Raw genomic sequence first — 20256 nt, forward strand, 5'->3', positions numbered from 1 at the left:
TCCCAGCGATCTACTCTCAATCATTAGTAAAACGATGGAAGATGTCATCAACAGTGTTATCAAGTAGCACCTGCTCAGCATTAACCTTCTCAGTGACGACCAGTTTGGGTTCCACCAGGGCCACTCAGCTCCTGACCTCGAAACAGCCTTGGTTCAAGCATGGACAAAACAGATAAATTCTAGAGGTGAGAGTGACAGCCCTTCAACATCAAGGCCTCATTTGACTGAATGTGGCATTGAGGAGCCTGAGAAAAACAGGAGTAATTGGGAATGAGGCGGGGGGGGGGGATACTTGCAGCCATTTGGAAGATGGTGATGACTGTTCATGGCTAGTCATCTCAGTTCCAGGAATTCTCTGCAGGCTTTCGTCAATAGTGTCCACAGCCCAAGCATCTTCACTGACTTCATCAATGACTTTCCCCTCCATTATAAAAAGGTCAGAAGTGGGGATGTTCGGCAATGAATGCACAATGTTCAGCACCATTCACAACTCCTCAGGTACTGAAGTAGTCCATATTTAAATGCAACAAGATCTGGACAGTGTCCAGCTTAATAGTGGCAAGTCATACTCGTACCACACACATTCCAGGCAATGACCATCTCCAATAAGAGACAGACAATCAAACCATCATCACTTGCTATTCAACAGCATTACTGTCACTGAATTCCCCACTATCAACATCCTGGGGATTACCAGTGACCAGAAACTCAACTGGACTCTCCACATCAGTGCAGTGGCTACAAGAGCAGGTTTGAGGCTAGGAATACTGTAGCAACTAACTTACTTCCTGATTCCCAAAGCTTGTCCACCATCTACAAGGCACACGTTAGGAGTGTGATGGAATACTCCCCAGTTGCCTGGATGAGTACAGCTCCAACAACACTAAAGAAGCTGGACAGCATCCAGGACAAACCATCCCACTCGGTCGGCACCACATCCACAAGCCTCCACCAACAATGCTCAGTACACTCTGCTACCACTATCTACAAAATGCACTGCAGAAATTTGCCAAAGATCCTTAGGCAGCACTTTCCAAATCTATGACCACTTCGATCGAGAAGGACAAGGGCAGCACATACAAAAGGAACACCACCACCAAGTTCCTCTCCAAGCTACTCATCATCCTGACTTGCAAATATATTGTCATTCCTTCACAGTTGCTGGATCAAAAATCCTGGAATTCCCTTGCCAACAACATTGTGGGTCTACCTACAGCATATGTGCTGCAGCAGTTCAGGAAGGCAGCTTACCACCATCTTCTCAAGGGCAACTCAGAAGAGGTAATAAATGCGGGCTGCAATGCCTGCATCCCGCAAGTGAACAAAAACAAAACAAAAAGACAGACAGTCTAGTCAAAGACAAGCTTCTTTCCTCCAAGGGCATTTGTGACCCATTCTAGGTGTGTGCGTGTGTGCATGCGTGTGTGATGTGTGTGTATTTCAGAATATTTAATTTGGATTTAATATGATTATCATTAACAAAGTAAATTCACATTCTCAAACTGCGAAGATAATGCATCATAACAATCTTACACAGCCATCACCAGCAATTCAGATCAATTCAAAGTTAAAATAATCAAAAATCACATTTAATTGAGTCTACAAGTCTCAGACCTCTTATTGTGGGCACAAAATTACGGATTCAGTCATTGAAGGTCACCCTGAGACAATGTAAAGCTTTTTGCTTGATCCATCATTGTGTATATGCACAGTTTAAAAGTTATAGAAACGCAAGAGATTCAAATATCATACTGTACCTCTTCAGCTACCGCCCTGATAGGAATGCGCTGTCGGTAGCTAACAGGCTTTCTGTTGTCATCAACTTCATAATCCTCTTCATTCATCCACTCATTGAACACATCAGTGTCCAGGATCCACTTAGCATGCACCTGGACAGGTCAACAAAAGAGTAGGATGTTCTACAATCTACCAAAGTGGTGGACAAAATGCCAAAATAAAAACAAAGTCCTGGAGAAACTCAGCAGATTTGGCAGAATCTGTGGAGAGAGAAGTGGAGTTAATGTGGAGTTAACACTTCTTCCCAAAAAATCATAGAGGATTCAAAACATCAACTATTTCTTTCTCCATAGATGCTGCTATATTTACCGAGTTACTCCAGGACTTGGTTTTTATTTCAGATCTCCAGCATTCTCAGTACTTTACTTTTATTTGACAAGATGCTGAACTGGGTTAAGACATGGATTACATTTTCAGTTGGGGCCGAGAAAACAGATATTCCAAGTGTGATTCCAAAACAACACAGCTGATCCTACATTATAATAGAAACATTTAACAGTGTAGAAAAGTAATTGACTGAGTACATGAATCTGATTATGTATGTTCACAGGATATGATTACTCTTCCTGTATGGCTCATTCCTTAAAGTTGCAGGTGATCATGAAATTCACCAGACGTTCATCTGCTCCTCTTGCATGCAGCACTGTTTTACATCTAAGCAATTCTGGTCAGTGATCCTGTGTTCTGAGTGGTTCTGGTAATCATGAAAAGATTTCAGTAGCTGCTCTTTTCTTTCTAGCTTAATCTGGCTGCAATCCACTTTACATTTGCACGTTCTTCAAGAGTAATGTTTACACATCAGTTTTTGATTGGCTGGACCCCACCCTGAACCCTGAAACCTTGAGTACTGAATCAACTAGTGCCACCCAGCTCCACAACCACATTTTCCACCATTCCTCATTTCAATCTCTTGGCTTCTAGGCTACCCAAAGCACTAATAACACTAATGCCTATCACAAAACATCCTATGCGACTCAGCAATTATCTATCGTCCATTGCCATTTAGGATTCAACATTATCAGTCCTAGCAATTTGTTCTATTTCCAAACATGCACAGTGCCTCAGTGGTTAGCACTGCTGCTTCATAGCGCCACAGACACAGGTTTGATTCGAGCCTCAGGTGAACGTCTGTGTGGAGTTTGCACATTCTCCCTGCGTCTGTGTGGGTATTCTCCAGATGCTCCAGTTTCCTCCCACAGTCCACAGATGTGCAGATTAGGTAAACTGGCCATTTTGAAATTGTCCATAGTACGCAAAGATGTGTAGGCTAGATGGATTAGCCATGGTAAATGTAGGGTTACGGAATACAGGAGGAGGTTGGGTCTGGGTGGTATGCTCCTCGACGGATTGGTGCAGACGTGATGGGCTGAATGGCTCCTTTTTGCACTGTAGGGGTACTATGGTTTTATGGATTACAATTATACAATTCTACTCCTAATTCAGTCTATTGTATTTTTTGTTTCAAGATAAAAGTTATGGGCCTCAAGATGAACATATAATGAAGGGAAATGCGCTACATTGTACAAGATGCTGCCAATAGCACGAAATATGAAACAACACCTTGTCTGCATCCAGAGCTGAGGTGAAGATGATCCCAAGGCACTGCTCAGAGAGCTCCATGCCCCAAAACAGTCCTCCAGAATCACCAGAAACAATTTATCAGTTCTTCTGATTGTGGGATGATGCAACAGATTCTACATTGCAGTTTGTTGCACTTCCCTAATTAAAAGCAATTAACTTTAGGTGAACCACATCAGAACCTTTGAACAACAAAGTGTGAGGTGGGGGGAAAAAGCTGCATCATACAGCATTTTAATTATATACTCAGAACATGGTATCCAACTAACTACTTTCCTTTTGAATCCGTACGTGTGTTCACTTGGAATGGTGCATTAGTGACTTTGCTAGCAGAACTCATTTCCCTGCAGTTTTATACCTAACTGCTTCTGGGTTTTTAGCCATTTGTTAACATTTTAGTAATCCTTCATCATTCAGGTCACTTCTCTTGCATATATACATTTAACGTACCTTCCATGGCCTGTCAGGGATTGGTGGTTCTTCAATTTCAGCTTCAATCTCATTGGCGGGCATCCAGGTATCATAGCTAGCAAAACAAACAATATTAATCCAGTGCCCTTTTAAAAAAAAATCAAAGAATTGGAATACTTTTTATGGATTGAGACATACGTGAGTGTGTGTGCACGTGGGGGAGGGGGAGGAGGCAAGAGACACACACACACACACACACACACACACACAGAGAGAGGTTCGTGTTTATGAATGGCACACATCTTTCAGTTATGATAGCAGATCAGATACAAAGTAACATTTTTTTTTAAATCAACTCAGGCGCAAAGAATTTCACATCAAAACAATCAACACCAAAATTCTGTTTTAAGCAGCATGGCAAACTGGAAATTTCCACACAAACCGGAAGTTAGCCAACTTAAAGTCTCTCTCTCCCTATGCCCCTATCCCGCCGATCCGCGCACACGTTCTCTCTCCCCACTTCCCGCAGACCGGGGCACACGCGCTCTCTCCACCCACACCCCCCACTTCCCGCAGACCGGGGCACACGCTCTCTCTCTCCCCCACCCCCGTCTTCCCACAGACCGGCCTGCACATGCTCTCTCTCTCTCTCCCCTTCCCACAGACCAGCCTGCACATTTTCTCTCTCTCCTTCCCCACAACGCGTGTGCACGCACTCTCTCTTTCTCACTCACACATACATGTAAATTTAATGGGGCGAAGTTGTATTTGCAGATACATTCTGTTTTGTTCAAAAAACACACAATTTATAAACAGTCATCAATGCAGCATTTTATAAATTCCTCCTTTAGAAATAAAACCAGCCTGATTCCAAACCAAAACAAACAGATTCTAAACAAAGCTTCACACCGAACATGCATTGTCTGACTGAAAATGATAGTGACTTCAAAGGAATTCGAGGATTCACATATACATATTAATCAACTAAAAACCTTCTAACTGACTAAAGATTTAACAGTATCTTAGGTTTGTTTAATACCTCCTCATCAGTGGTGTGACCCTTTTGATATTTTACTTTTAAATTCTGCCTCTGATACTACCTCTCACTAACACCTAGAGGAGGAGCAAGGCACCAAAAGCTTGTGGTTTCAAATAAACCTGTTGGACTATAACCTGGTGTCGTGTAATTTCTGACCTTGTGCACCGCAGTTCAACACGGGCACCTCCACACCATGAAATAGTTTCACATCAGACTGTGAAATCCATATTTTAACTTTACCATGCAATTCTAGCCAATGTTTAGACACTACACCATACAAAGTAAAATAGAGTTTTTCTGCCATCCTGTATAAGTATCACACACTCAAGCCAGTATGGGTTCTAAGAACCTAGATAAAGGTTTGATCCTCTTGAACATTCCTCAACAAGCAACATCTAATTGTACAATTTAATAACTTCAATATCCAAACACCAATCCTCTTCCATTAACAACTAACAGAAGACTGAACATTCTTAAGATTGAACATTCTTTTTCAGCCTCACAAAAACATTAGATGCTTGTTAAAAAAATACTTCTCTCTCCTTCAGGGTTTTTCCAAATGATTTTGAATCCATGGCTTCCACTTACTAACTTGCTCAACAAGGAGAATTATTGCCATCAAATTCTACTAAAATTCAATTATCTCAAAAGTCATATTTAGGTCACCTATTAAGCTTCACTGTTTCAAGGACAACAGTGTTAATACGTCCAACAGAAGCTCATTGAAATATGTCATCCCTGGTAATATTTGAAGAAATGCCCTCTGCACTCCCAGGACATCATTACTCACTTGATACGTGGCATTCAATTATTGATAATACACCAGCTGTACCAAACAACTGATTTATAAAGTTCTAGCATGTGGCCTTGCCATTCAATAGCCCAATTTGGGAGCTCAACAGCTTTCCAACAGGTGGCCATATTAACATCTAGAGTTACAGATCCCCGCAATTCTCTTCACACCTCAATTCTACTCAACAGTAAAAGTGTAATGCCTGTGGCTAGTTTCTGATTTATACATCTTCAATATTTACAGCAAGAAAAGTAACTGCAAAAGTAAAATCTGAAATACCTGCCTGTTCTTAACTTGATGGAAAAAGGGTGAGTAGCAACATGCACAGCCAACCACCCCACAAAGGGGCAACTGGTGCAGGACAGAAACTTAAGTCAGAGTCAGCTTTTACAATTAACTCTTGCCTATGCTGGCTTGGAGTACAACTGAAGTTAATTACTGCACATCTCTTGCACTCCCAGTTCCACTGTCGGGACAATTCTGCTGAATGCAACCAGTGAACTCTGACAAGAGCTCCTGGGAACTGTTAAACAGAGTGTAAAAGAATTTATCTACTTCTATCATACTTAAATACACTTCTGTTTCAGGATAACATTCAGAACTGTGCAAAAGAGAAAGTGATAAGACTCAGCATGGCTTTTCTGGGGCAAAGACATGGACCTTGGGATAGGAATACAATTTTTAAATCCAGTTTCATCTTTCCATTAATACAAGTCCACTACATATCATCTTCCCAGCAAACAGTGATGCCAGCTACCTATAATATACCACTTTCATGGTCCATACCCATGGAATTATCTTGTGATGCCCTTGGTAGCCTGCCTTTCCTGTCTACTGTTTTAATGTCTGTAGAATACATAATTTGCTTTTTTGCAATCCCACTATTTCCTTAAAAGAAAAGGAAGTAAAGAAAGAAACAGATCTAAACTGAATTCTAAATCATTAATATGTATCAAAAACCGCAAGCGACCCAAAGGTGAGTCTTGTGGAACAGCCATGGAAACTGCTTTCCAGACCCAAAAATATCTGTCGACCATTCCCATTTGTTTCTTGTCACTGCATTGACTTTGGATCCAACTTGTTACATTCACTTATGTAGTATGGGCCTGAAATTTTCATAACAGTCTGCAATGTGTCCTTGTCAAAAGCCTTGCTAAACTCCACATAGATAATATGCACTGCGCTCATCCATACTCAGGATTACTTAACTCAAAAAATTAACTTCATCATTTGGGACTTTGCCTTCGAAAAATACTGACTATTCTTAATTTAACCGTTATTTGGAAAGGAACAGACAAGCCTCGTAAGTCAGTTTCCCTCCACCTACATCCCAGGATTTAGTCTGCTGAACCTTCATTGCACTCCCTCTATATCAAGTATATATTTCCTTGAGCCAGGGGACCAGAACTGCAGTCAATTCTCTACATGCCTCACCAGTGTTTTATAAAATTGAGAAAGACTTTTTTGCTCCTGCACTCAAATCTTCTTGCAATAAAAAAGTTAGCGTAACTTTTCAGTACAGTCTGAATTATGTGCTGCACTGCATATTAGCTGTCAGTGATTTATGACCATGGCTTTGAAGAGATTGAGAAGACCAGGCCCTCATTCCCAAGCATTCTGAAGAATGACCGGTGAATTCACAGAAATTTACAAAATTCTTGTTGAAAACTGAGGGACACAAGACACTGGGGACACACTGCGTGGATTAATTAGAAATGGTCTAAAATGGTCACATTCACCCGGTGAACAAGAAGACATGGGGAAAGGATATAACAACAGATTACAGAAAGAGGAGGCCATTCAACCCTTTGAAGCCTGCTCCACCATTCAATATAATGATGATCATCCAACTCAGTACCCTGTTCCTGCTTTCTCTCCATATACTTTGATCCCTTCGGTCCCTAGAACTACATCAAACTACTTCTTGAAAACATTCAATGATTTGGCATCAACTGCTTTTTGTGGCAGAGAATTCCACAAGCTCATCACTCTCTGGGCGATGAAATTTCTCCTCATCTCAGTCCTAAATGAGTTACCTGATATCTTTTGTCTACAGTCCCTGGTTCTGGGCTCCCAGTCATCAGGAACATGGATTCTGTGTTTATCTTGTCTAGTACTGCTAGAATTTTATTTATTTCTAGGAGGTCCCCCATCGTGCTTCTAAACTCTATACTTCGAATGTCATAACCTATCCAAGTCCCTCTCATGTCAGTTCTGCATCCGAGGATTCAGTCCAGTAAACCTTTGTTGGACTCCTTCCACAGCCAGAACATCCATCCTCAGAAAAGGAGACCAAAACAGCACACAATACTCCAGATTTAGTCTCACCAAAGCTCAAATGCCCCCATACCTGAATTCTCTCACTATGAAGGCCAACATGCCATTTGGCTTCTTCACTGCCTGCTCCACCTGCATGTTTACTTTCAGCAACTGGTGTACAAGGACATAGAGGTTTTATTGCATGTCTGCTTTTTCCCATTCTACTACCATTAAGAAAATAACCTGCTTTTAATTTTACTACCAAAGTTGATATCTTCACATTTATCCACATTATACTTCACCACTCTTAGTCACATACTTAGTCACTCAGAAAAAAAGACCTGTTTGCTCCTACTGAGTTTCCTGTGTGCCAACCAGTTCTCTATCCATGTCAGTACCAGTACCCTTGCTCTTATACACTTCGATTTTACAAGCTAATCTCTTATGTGGGACCTCACTGAAAGTCTTCTGAAAGGCCAAGTAAACTGGACCGACTGGCTCCTCCTTAACAAATCTACTTCAGCAAAGCGTATGACAAAGTTCCACATAGTAGACTGATTAACAAGGTTAGATCACATGGAATACAGGGAGAACTAGCCATTTGGATACAAAATTGGCTTGAAGGTAGAAGAAAGAAAGTGGTGTTGCGTTTTTTATGGACTGGAGGTCTGTGGCCACAATGTGCCACAAAGATCACTGCTGGGTCCACTGCTTTTTGACATTTATAAAAATGATTTGGATGTGAATGTAGGAGGTATGGTTAGTATGTTTGCAGATGACACCAAATTTGGTGGAGTAGTGGACAGCGAAGAAGGTTATCCAAGAGTACAATGGGCCCTTAAGCAGATGGGCCAGTGGGACGAGGAGTGGTAGATGGAGTTTAATTTGGATAAACGTGAGGTACTGTATTTAGGAAAAGCAAATCAAGGCAGGACTTATACACCTAATGGCAAGGTCCTGAGAAGTATTGCCAAAACAAAGAAACCTTGGGGTGCAGGTTCATAGTTCCTTGAAGGTGAAGTCGCAGATAGACAGGATAGCGAAAGGTGGTGTTTGGTACAGTTGCCTTTATTGGTCAGTGCATTGAGTATAAGAGTTGCAAGGTCATGTTGTGCCTGTACAGGACATTAGTCCAAAAGTGGTTTAACCACTGTGTTCAATTCTGGTCTCCCTGCTGTAGGAATGATGTTGTGAAACTTGAAAGGGTTCAGAAAAGATTTACAAGGATGTTGCCAGGGTTGGACGCTGAATAGGCTGGGGCTATTTTCTCCAGAGCATCGGAGGCAGAGGGGTGACCTTACAGGGGTTTATAAAATCATGAGAGATGTCAACAGGGCGAATAGTCAAGGTCACCTACTCAGGGTACGGAACTAGAGGGCAGAGGTTTAAGGTGAGAGGGGAAGGACTTTAAAGGGACCCGAGGGACAGCTTTTTCAAGCAGAGGGTGGGGTGTATGGAATGAACTGCCAGAGGCAGTGGTAGAGGCTGATGCAATTAAAACATTTAAAAGGCACCTGATGGGTACATGAATAGGAAGGGTTTAAGAGGGATATGGGCCAAATGGGACTAAATTAATTTAGGATATCTGGTTGACATGGATGAAATGGACCGAAGGGTATTTTTCTGTGGTGTGCACCTCTATGATTCTACTAGTTACATGCTCAAAGAATTCTAGTAAATTTGTCAAGTATAATTTCCCTTTCATGAATCGATGCTGACTCTCACAGAGCAATGACATGGTTGGGATGAGCTGAGTGGCCTTCTTTTGACATACAGAATTCCATGACTCTATGAATTCTAGAGCAGTTCCACAGTGTCATGATCACATACCTATCTGGGAACGTTCCCCAATGTACCAGAACTTGCTTTTCTCGCTTCATAACAGGTCTCAACCACTCCTCTGCAACATAAAATCGTTGAAGTATTTCAGGAAGAGAAAAAGACCAAAACAGCACATCAACTATATTTTTAAATAACTTGCACACCAAGAAAAACTGAAAATCCATCATATCACAGGACATGCAGACATATAAATTGTTTTCAGCAGGCATATATTCAGGAGGAAATTTTCAGATCTGCAAAATTTGATAGACATTGGAATGAACTTGGTTACCTTCACTATTTTGCTCACCTTCATCTAGAGAGTTCGGAATAGGATAAATTATATGGGAGCCTTTTGATTTGTCTTCTGTAATTGTTCCCTAGGTGAGAAATGTAAACGTTATAGTTAGCAGTACAAAAAGCCTGCTTGACATGGAGTGCATCTGTGCTCTTTCCAATGTAAGCAATCAGTTCTATTGCTGAAGTATTGGACATTTACATATTCAAAAATCATACAAAGGAATGACTTGTGTTCGCTCTGCTGAAGGATAGTCATAGTTGACTGCGCTGTCCACTAAGACAGGATGCATAGGCAGGTGTTGGGACTGTCCTAAATCAGAGAATGGTTAGAATTGCTTGGCAGCCCTCAAACTTAAAAGGTAGTGAAATAAATAGATCCTGGAAATATAAAAGTAGCAAGGACAAGGAAAAGGTAAATCCTTGAACTTAAGTTAAATAATGGCTATAAGATGAGGCGACATAGGTATAAGCAAGTAAAAGCAAGATCAATCACAACTCAGAATGGTACAAATGTAAATGCCATTCATGACACTGTTCAATTCTACAACTGGATGGATGCAGATGAAGCTATATGGCTCTAATTATCTCACTCAACTTACTGTTCTTTAAAGACAAGGAACAGCATTTGATACATCTTTACTTATTTGCCCGTAAGAAAACGACAGCCCCTTACGTGATTAATCTTCTTAAATTAGCACTTTGGTCACAAAGATGGGATAGATTTCCTAATTGCTTCAGTGAAAGCAAAGAAGAATTTTCCTATGTTAATCTCGAGATTGCACTTGGCTATTTTAAGCCAGCTTTGCAGACTCAACTAAATAAGATAAGGAAGGTTATGCGTCCTATCTCTATGACTGGATCCTTGATCTCCTGACGCATAGATGGCAATCAATCAATCAACAACACCTCCTCCACCTTAATCTCAACACCAGATCCCCAAAAGCCTGCGTACTCATCCTCCTAACGCATTTCTCATGCGCTCACGACTGTGTGGCCAAATTCCACCCCAACTCCATTTACAAGTTTGCTGATGACACCACCGTTGGAGGTCGGATCTCAAACAATGACAAGACAGAATACAGGAATGAGATTGAATGCTTAGCAGCATTGTGTAAAGATGACATTCTCTCCATTAATGTCAGCAAAAAGAAGGTGGTCATTGACTTCAGGAAGCAGAGCGGACGGCACGCCCCTTTCTGGTGCTGAGGTGGAGATGGTCAAGAGTGTCACATTCCTCGGAGTGATGATCACCAACAATCTGTCCTAGTCCACCCATGAGGGCACAACAGCCAAGAAAACACAACACCTCTGCTGCCTCAGGAGGGGAAGGAAATTTAGCATGTCCACAATGACACTGACCAATTTTTATAGATGCACCACAGAAAGCATCCTATCCAAATGCATCACAGTTTGGTATGGTAACTGCTCTGCCAAAGACTACAGAGTCATGAACACAGCCCAGTCCATCACAGAAACCAGCCTTCAGCTATTAACTCCATCTATACTTATTGCCGCCTCAGGAAAGCAACCAACATTCTCAAAGATCCCTCCCATCCAGTCATACGCGCTTCCACCTCTTCTGTCAGACGAAAGATATAAAACTTTGAATACACGTACGAACAGATTCAGCAACAGCTTCTTCCCTGCTGTTATCAGGCTTTTGAACGGACTTCCCAATGTTGATCTCTTTCTGCACCTTCTATGCGGCTGTCACACTGTATTCTGCACTCTGTTCCGTTACCTGATGCACTTAAAATGCTATGACCTGCCTACAGAGTGCGCCAATCAACACTTCTCACTGTATTTCAGTATGTGGCAATAATAAAACAAATCAAATCTGAATTCTTTAAATTGTTCGCTACCAACGGGGGGAAAAGCATCTAAACACAACATATGACATGAGTAAAACATTCAAAAAAAGTCTTCACTGCAAGACATAGCATCAGAGAAATTAACAGATCAGGCCATTATTCACCCTCTCCAGTTCTTCCTGCCAATTCATTACAAGCACTGACAGCGCCACCTGCAAGAAACCAAGAGCCAACGTAGATATCAAGGTGTAGAGCTGGATGAACACAGCAGGCCAAGCAGCATCAGAGCAGCAGGAAAACCGACGTTTCGGGTCTGGACCCTTCTTCAGAAATGGGGGAGGAGAAGGGGGCTCTGAAATAAATAGAGAGAGGGGAGGCGATGGTGGAAGGTGGAGAGAAGACTGACAGGTCAAGGAGGCAGGGATGGAGCCAGTAAAGGTGAGTGTAGGTAGGGAGTTGGGATGGGGGTTGGTCAGTTGGAAGGGAGGGGCGGGTAGGTGGGAGGGAAGACGGACAGGTCAAGGAGGCGGGGATGAGGCTAGTAGGTAGGAAGGGGGGGTGGGGGTTGGTCAGTTGGAAGGGAGGAGCGGATAGGTGGGAGAAAAGACGGACAGGTCAAGGAGGCGGGGACGAGCTGGCCTAGTCTGGGGATGAGGTCAGGGGTGGGGAGATTTTGAAGCTTGTGAAGTCCACATTGAGATCACTGGGCTGCAGGGTGCCCAAGCGGAATATGAGGTGCTGTTCCTCCAGCCTTTGGGTGGCATCATTGTGGCACTGGAGGAGGCCACTTGCAAACTGTGAGTTTCATAATACAAGAGCTGATGAATTAATATACATCGGATCATAAATGACCTAATGCTCAACATCATTTACACACTTTTCCTGAAATAAATAAAGAACAAAAAAACACAGCAATTACAGTTGTGAAAATTCCAACTGTACTAGCAATCTTGTATGTGTGCAAGTTCAATTTCAGAGTTCATCTCCAAGAGATTATCCCATTATAAAGTGGAACGAGCTGCACAATGGATAATTTGCACTATTTATCTTGACATAGTGTACTGTTAATATCTCATTCCAGACTGTTATCAAACTCAAAAATACAATAATAAAACTAAATAAATCCACTGCACAACTTCTCATAAACTTTAATTTTCTTAAGTGATGAGAGGCTAACTTTGGTGAAACAATTGGTTTCCATGACCGCCGATGCAAAATGCAAACAATGTGAACTAAATATTAGTTTTGCCTCAAAGAGTCAGCAATACACATGGAGAGGAAGCAATGTTTTACTTGTCTGAACAGGAGCCTTTGATCTGAACTCCTCTGGAATACAGATAGCAGTTCTGGACACCATGCCTTAGGGAACATTCCAAAAATGAGTTAAGGCCTGAAAAGTTAAGTTTGTTTTTCTCTTGCCACAAAATGTTGCAGGGCCTGATGAGATTTTCCAGCGCTTAGTTTTGTTTCAGATCTTTACTATCCATACGATTGTGCTTTTGTCTTAGAGAATACAAATTTGACTGCGGAAAGGCACAATGAGTTTACAGAATAATACTGGAGCGTAAAAGATTTAATTAGGACTTTCAGTACTCTTCCATGTATATGAGACATTGGTCATGTCAATCTGTTGGCAGGAGCATAATTTGCTGCCTGCTTTTCATTTAATTACTTTAGCCTTTTGTTTACCTAAGGATTTTTCCTGATGATCCAAGTAATCACAGCATTTTCTGTTCCTTCAGTTCCAAGTCACTGTTTGTGCCTGCAAGATATCTGAATCAGCCCCACCCCATGGCCACAATATTCAATCACCTGGACGGTTTCAGCACACAAAATCATATACTCACAGTGGGAATTGCCAGCACAGCACCATCTGCAGGCAGAATGGAAACTGCACAGGATGCTGCACGTTAACTACTTTTTAATATATAGAATCCCTACAGTGTGGAAACAGGCCCTTCCGCCCAACAAGTCCATACCGAACCTCAGAGCATCCCACCCAGACCCATTCCCCTATTACCCATCTAATCTACACATCCCTACGGGCAATTTAGCATGGCCAATTCACCTAACCTGCACATCTTTGGACTGTGGGAGAAACCCACTACTAAGCCTAATGTACAAATAGAGCTTGACTAGCTGTGTTCCTCCAGCTCCACACTACAGTGACTAATGTACAAATAGATGGGTTACTGTAAAATATAATGTGACACAACAATTCTCCCAAATTGAATTAAAACCCATTGCTTTCGTATAGCTCTTTGCACAACTGTGGAACACACTGAAGCATTTTCTATTATAAAGTCCCTTAGCTATAAAGTACCTTGGCTATAAAGTTTGCACTTCAAATGCAGGGATATTTAAACTTTCAACTATGATTGAAACTGAAACATAGCAAGCTCCACAAAGAGTAACATGAAAATAATCAGATCATTTGTCCCTCAATTAGAATCTCAAAAATAGTGATTAAGATATCAGAGATAACTGCCCTTCTTATTCAAAATTATGAGATGGGGCATTGTTTAAATTCACCTGAGGTGACAGGTATAGGCCTCAGTTTATCACCTCACCCAAAATTTAGCATCTCAAACAGTAAAGCATTTCCTCAGTTTCCAGTGGAATATCAGCCTACATTTGTGCACTCTGGTCTGGAAGTGGAACTTGAAGCTAGCCACGGAACAATAATTGCAAAAAAAAAAGTTTGAAGGCTCAAGAGACGTCGTACGACCAAATAGTTTCCCATTATTACGTTCTATACAAAGCAGTCAGTCAAAGTGGTTTCCTGCCAAGTATTTACCAGGAACTGGAGCGGAAAACTGAGAATGTGACTACATTTAGCAATCAAATCTATGCAGAAGGGACACAATGAGTGCAAGGCTCTTCTGACTTAAACACTGATTTAATAGGTGGTGAAATTTCACTTTTTTAAATCAGAAGCTCGAAGAATACGTAACAGCAAACCTCTCAGCACATTTAAGGCAACAATTAAGTTGCAAAGGAAACATGTCATGAAAGGCTTATCCATGAAGCACTTTCTCTTTTACTAAAAAAAAAGCACTGCAGATACAGTGTAACAATAAAGAAAAACAATCAAAATACATATTGCAATGAGTAAATGGGGCAGACAAACAATGGAAGTAACTTTTAGGCAGTAACTTTTAGTAACTACAGGAATTGCAAAAACATTCAGCAACACAAAATGGACAGAGAATCATGACAGGAAGCTATGCAGTCTAAATAAATCAAACATATTGTTAATTCAAAATACGCATACCTGATGCCTTTTAACAATATCTTTACATTTATTTGCCAGCTTTGGGTCAAGTTCAGATGGGAGGTAGATTGTAGGTCTTGTTAAACAGTTATTCTGGAAAAGAAACATTTTATACTGAAGTATTACTCGACCATTCATGTAGTAGATATTGGTTTTCTCCAAGCATTTAAAACAAAGAACACAATAGAGCATACCACCTGCATTGCCACTTCATGGAAATTAAAACTTTTAAAGCCTACTGAACTGTCCATTCAAACCCCCTTAAATCCATATCAAATGATATATGATTTAAAAGCGAGAAGGTTTAGAAGTGCAGCAGTTCTCTTCATAAATTTCAGACTCTCCGAAGTGGCCAGTGCTATCACATGCTGCTTTCTTTCTGTTTTTCCAAAACTATACTCTGCGTGGAGACAGATGCTTTACTTCCGGCAGCGGTCGGTCAGCTTAGCTGGTTAGAGCGCGGTGCTAATAACGACAAAGTCATGGGTTCGATCCCCATACTAAGTGCATCGGATTCTCCCCGCTAGTTGCGTGCTTTGCCTCCTGATTAGAGGTGAAGTCTCTGCTTTTAACTGGGAAAGTGTCAGTGAGAAAATGTGATCTGTAGCCAATCTTCAGAAAAATTTGGGCGGCACAGTGGTTAGCACTGCTGCCTCTCAGCCCCAGGGACCTGGATTCAATTCCAGCCTTGGGTGACTGTCTGTGTGGCGTTTGTACGTTCTCCCGTGTCTGCATGGGTTTCCTCCCACAGTCCAAAGATGTGCAGGGTAGGTGGATTGGCCATGCTAAATTGCCCATAGTGTCCAGGGATGTTTAGATTAGGTGGGTTAGACATGGGGAAATCAGGGGTAGGGGAATGGGTCTGGGTGGGATGCTCTTCAGAGACACGGTCTAGGCCCGAAACGTCAGCCTTTCTGCTCCTATGATGCTGCTTGGCCTGCTGTGTTCACCCAGCTCTGCACCTTGTTGTCTCGGATTCTCCAGCATCTGCAGTTTCTACTATCTGATTCAACTTTACGCAATAAGGTCTGTGTCACTTTGATTGCTAATGAAGCAAAGAGGAAATACTTTTCAATTCTTGCTATCCAAGAAACTGCATTAACACATGTCCATGTCAAGTGACTGCTGATGCAAACTTGGAAATGACATCCCAGTGTTAAACATCTGGAGATTCTCAATAAAGATCATGCAAAAAAAACAAACAATTTACTGGGACAACCACTACAGGCGTATGATAACAGCAACAAAGGAAACAGAGACAAAGGGGAAAGAAAATTGGAGGAAAAAATAAGTTATATTGGCCACATTAAGCACCAGTTTGTGGATGGGAGTCTTACTGAAGTTAAAAGAAACTCAAGTTATGTACATCTCACACACGCCAACTGAGTTTTGTCAAAAGTGAAACCAGACAAAATGTAAAACTTGAGGTCAAATTATGCTTGAGGAGAATACGTTAACCAAGGCTGCAAAATTTCTGATCATGAACATAACATGAATCCTAGACATGAACCCGAACAAGAATCAGACAAACAATGCATCCAATTCTGACATCACACTTAAAACAGCGATTCAAGAAAAGAAACATTCTGTTCATATCATGGTGTTCAAGTTCTGGTGCAGAATTTAGGACAATAACCTTCTAAATCCGAAGTTGTCATCTAACCAAAGCAGCAAATCCTTTTAATTCAGCAGGCTGACAGTTTTAAAACGAAATACAGATTTAATGTAGCATCAAAGATACTTACCTGCACCAGTGTCTTTTCTATAGTCATAAACATTTCTACATTACGATCCATTCTGGAAGGATTTTGCAAGTCGAACCTTCTCCTAAAAAGAAAATCAAAGTCCCAGAATACTCACTAGATAGCAAACATGCACAAATATTACTTTAAGAGATCACAACAGCCATATCCATCAACTCTTGACACTTATTTTTCTTTTGCTCTGAATGAAAACAAGTCAATTTCCATGAAACAAATAAACCACATGAAGTAATCAAGGATGAAACCAACAGAAAATCATCCATGAACACTATCCACCTGGCCAATATGAAATAAGCACAACAACTGCATCTTTTTATTTTACTTGATTTTTCAAAGTGGACTTAATTGGGAAAACTGCTTTATAACAAAGGCCTGAGGAAAGACTTGCTGTACTTTCGAAAAGCAAGTTTGATCTTCTCTACATGGGGGAGGCAAAACACAGACTGGTTGACCACATTGCAGAACGCTTATATTCTGCCCAGAAAAATGGCCCCGAGCTTCCAGTTACCTGTGACTTCAACTCACTACCATGTTCCCATTCCAATATGCATATACTGTCTGCTGCAATGCTCCAGTGATGCTCAAGGAGCAAACTAAAGAAACAGCATCTCACCTTTCCTTTGGGGACATTGTAGCCTTCAGAACTCAATTTTGAGTTCCATAATTTTACAGCCTGAATACCACACTCCACATCTTTTACCTATCCCACACTCTAGGTCCTATCACAACATGCGTTGATTTCAGCATAGCCAACCCACTTTCACTCACTCTCTGCTTAATTCTGCTTTCTCTCTACAGATGCTGTCAGGATTTGCTGAGTTTCTCCAGCATTTTTTTTTCTGCTGGAACACTGTTTACACCATTGATTTGCAAACAGTGCAAGATGTAAATTGGTTACATGACACGGGGTGAGTGCATGAAGTGAGACTCATTTAGCAACTTGTTGCTGATTGGTTTGTGCAATTATGACCAGTTATGGATGCCAAGGTCATCAATCCAATAACAACTGTTTGGTTTCTGGGTTGCTGCACCATTTACAAGTGAGAACGACATAATGGAAAGCCCTCAAACTTCTGGAAGGACAAGTGGTGTGTTTTTCTCTCTTTCTCACGAGTAGAATACCTGAAGCTAAAGAAAGTCAGCTGCTTTCTCCCACTAGGTTGCTGTAAGCTATTGCTTTTAACTAGTACGTCAGAGACACCATGACTTGTAAACCAGTTCTTCTGTGCCTCCCGCAAAGAAGTGAAAAGAATCAAAAAAACGCTTAGAGAACGAAAAGACTTGAGAAACAAAGGATCCCCTCAATCAAATTCTGAGGACTGCTCCAACTGAATGGTTTGTCCAGTATTTTGTTTCCCTTCCATCCACGACACCAGTTTTTCTTTGGAGTGTCTGTGTCTGACTACATGTGTATAGGGGGAGCTTTATAAAGGCGTTTTAACAAGTAGAGTTATATGTCAAGAGTTGTTTACTTACGTTTAGAATCTATTTTGTTGCAATAAATAGTAGCTGTTGTCAACTACAGAAACTTGGACTGAGTTTCTGTTGACCAGAGTCTCTAACATGAGTAAATTGTGAAATCGGAGTACCTGGATCAAATATTTTCAAAACTTTGAGATGATTGTGACAATAGCATAGCTTGTTTTCTCGCACACTATTCCAAGATGTGTAACAACATCAATGTCAATGTCAATCAGTTGTAACCGACCTTAAACATCGCATAGACTACATTTAGCTCTCACTTTCATACTCATTTCTGGATGATTATCTATTTTGAATAGACTTTGCAGGATATGTTGGTCAGGGTGATAGGGGATGCAGTGTATATTTATTGAAATGACACCATATACTTATAATCAGAAAGCAAATTCCAATTACACTAAATAGATGGTGGGGACAATCCATGTTTCACGCACTTGATGGGATACTGATCAATTTGACTCATGTGTTCTGGGCAATGCTGAATCTCAAAATTCAACCAGGCAAGTGAAAAACATTCCACCACATTTCAAGACTGTTAGCAAGAGAGATAGGGGTGAAATGAGGAGAAACTTCTTTAGTAGATATCAAGATCTCGAATGCGTTGCCTAGAAGAGTGGTGGAAGCAGATTCAACAGGAGGTTTCAAAGGAGAGCTGGATATATTTTGAAAGTGATTAATTTAGAAGCTACAAAGATAGGGCTGGAGAATGGGACCAGCTGGGTAGCTCTTTTGAGAACTGGTACAGACATCGGTTGAATGGCCTCCTTTTGTACAGTAAAATTCCTTGATTCTACAATTTCTGCCTGGACTATGGTGGAGAAATTGCAAGCAATCAAAAAGTTACATTTCTTCCTAACAGTCAGCAGGGTTTCGGAAAATGGAGAAATATTCTTTTGGCTACAGATACAAGTTTGGTTTCTTTAAATTGCCAGTTATGAAAGACATGCAGTAGAGGCAAGTTAAGTTATGCTAACCACGTTTTAAAAAACTTCCTCCTCATAAAAAACTGACAGCAGATCATTCTTACCAACAACAAGCTCAAGGTAAAAAAAAAAGGTGAACCTAGACCTCTGATCAGATGCCTGCAAATGTCATTCGATAGTTTAAAGTAGCAAAATATCAACAACTTCAAAACGCACTGCAATCATGACAGGATCAGCAAATAGAGATAGGGGTAGGAATAGCAGTCATTCCTATTGCCCTGCCTTTGTTTCTCTCTGCCAAAGCTTTATGTAAAGGATATGTCCTAATATGAGGCTTTCAATATATATTAAAACACCACTGGGGAGTAATATTCTGGGAAGAGCAACTACTCAGTCAAGAAGTCATCCAATGTCAGGAGAAAAAGAGCCCGCTTGCTCAGGGATCCAAAACAATTGGCCTTTCTTCCAATCAAGACCTATATCAAATATCTATAATGCTATAAAACAACTTAGTAATGGCAGCAATCCAATAGAAACAGGCTTTAGAAAGTAGACACACTTGTCACTGTAAGCAGCTTCTGATTACTGTGAAGAGATCATTAGCCAAGTGTCAAACTGCTTGATTAAAAACATCTAAGAAAATCCGAAATGTCAACACTTTCAACAGGGATTCAAACATAAATGAAGATTTCACAGCAGGTCCAGGAAAGAAGAGCCCTTCTGGATTCACCATTATTGACATATAGATATAACAACAAATGGTGGGCAACGATCATCTCCAACAACAGAGAATCTAACCTTATCCCCATGACATTCAATAGTATTACTGATATCTGAATTCAACCTCCCTTGGAGAATAAGGAAAGGGAAATAAAAGCGAGGAAACCAGGAAAGGGCAGAGGAGTTGAATAAATACTTTGCACCAGTGTTCGCACTAGCAGACACCAACAGCATTCCAAAAATTGCTAAATAATCAAGGAGCAAAAGAAAGATGGGAAATAAATA

The 20256-nt window shown here is 41.0% G+C and overlaps 1 protein-coding gene across 3 annotated transcripts in view; it reads right to left on the minus strand.

Annotated features, from left to right (window-relative positions):
• Window positions 1–20256, minus strand: part of smarcc1a (SWI/SNF related, matrix associated, actin dependent regulator of chromatin, subfamily c, member 1a) — a 192342-nt gene that overhangs the window by 149324 nt on the left and 22762 nt on the right. For all 3 annotated transcript variants that reach the window (XM_048595545.1, XM_048595544.1, XM_048595546.1), the window contains 6 exons: window positions 16829–16910; window positions 15084–15176; window positions 10009–10078; window positions 9708–9777; window positions 3826–3901; window positions 1758–1889 (listed from right to left, as the gene is read on the minus strand). In XM_048595545.1, coding sequence (XP_048451502.1) covers window positions 1758–1889; window positions 3826–3901; window positions 9708–9777; window positions 10009–10078; window positions 15084–15176; window positions 16829–16910 — 523 coding nt within the window. The remainder of the gene's footprint in view (window positions 1–1757; window positions 1890–3825; window positions 3902–9707; window positions 9778–10008; window positions 10079–15083; window positions 15177–16828; window positions 16911–20256) is intronic.

The sequence above is a fragment of the Rhincodon typus genome, chromosome 4 (assembly GCF_021869965.1).
Source record: "Rhincodon typus isolate 14 chromosome 4, sRhiTyp1.1, whole genome shotgun sequence".
In the NCBI taxonomy this organism is placed as follows: Eukaryota; Metazoa; Chordata; class Chondrichthyes; order Orectolobiformes; family Rhincodontidae; genus Rhincodon; species Rhincodon typus.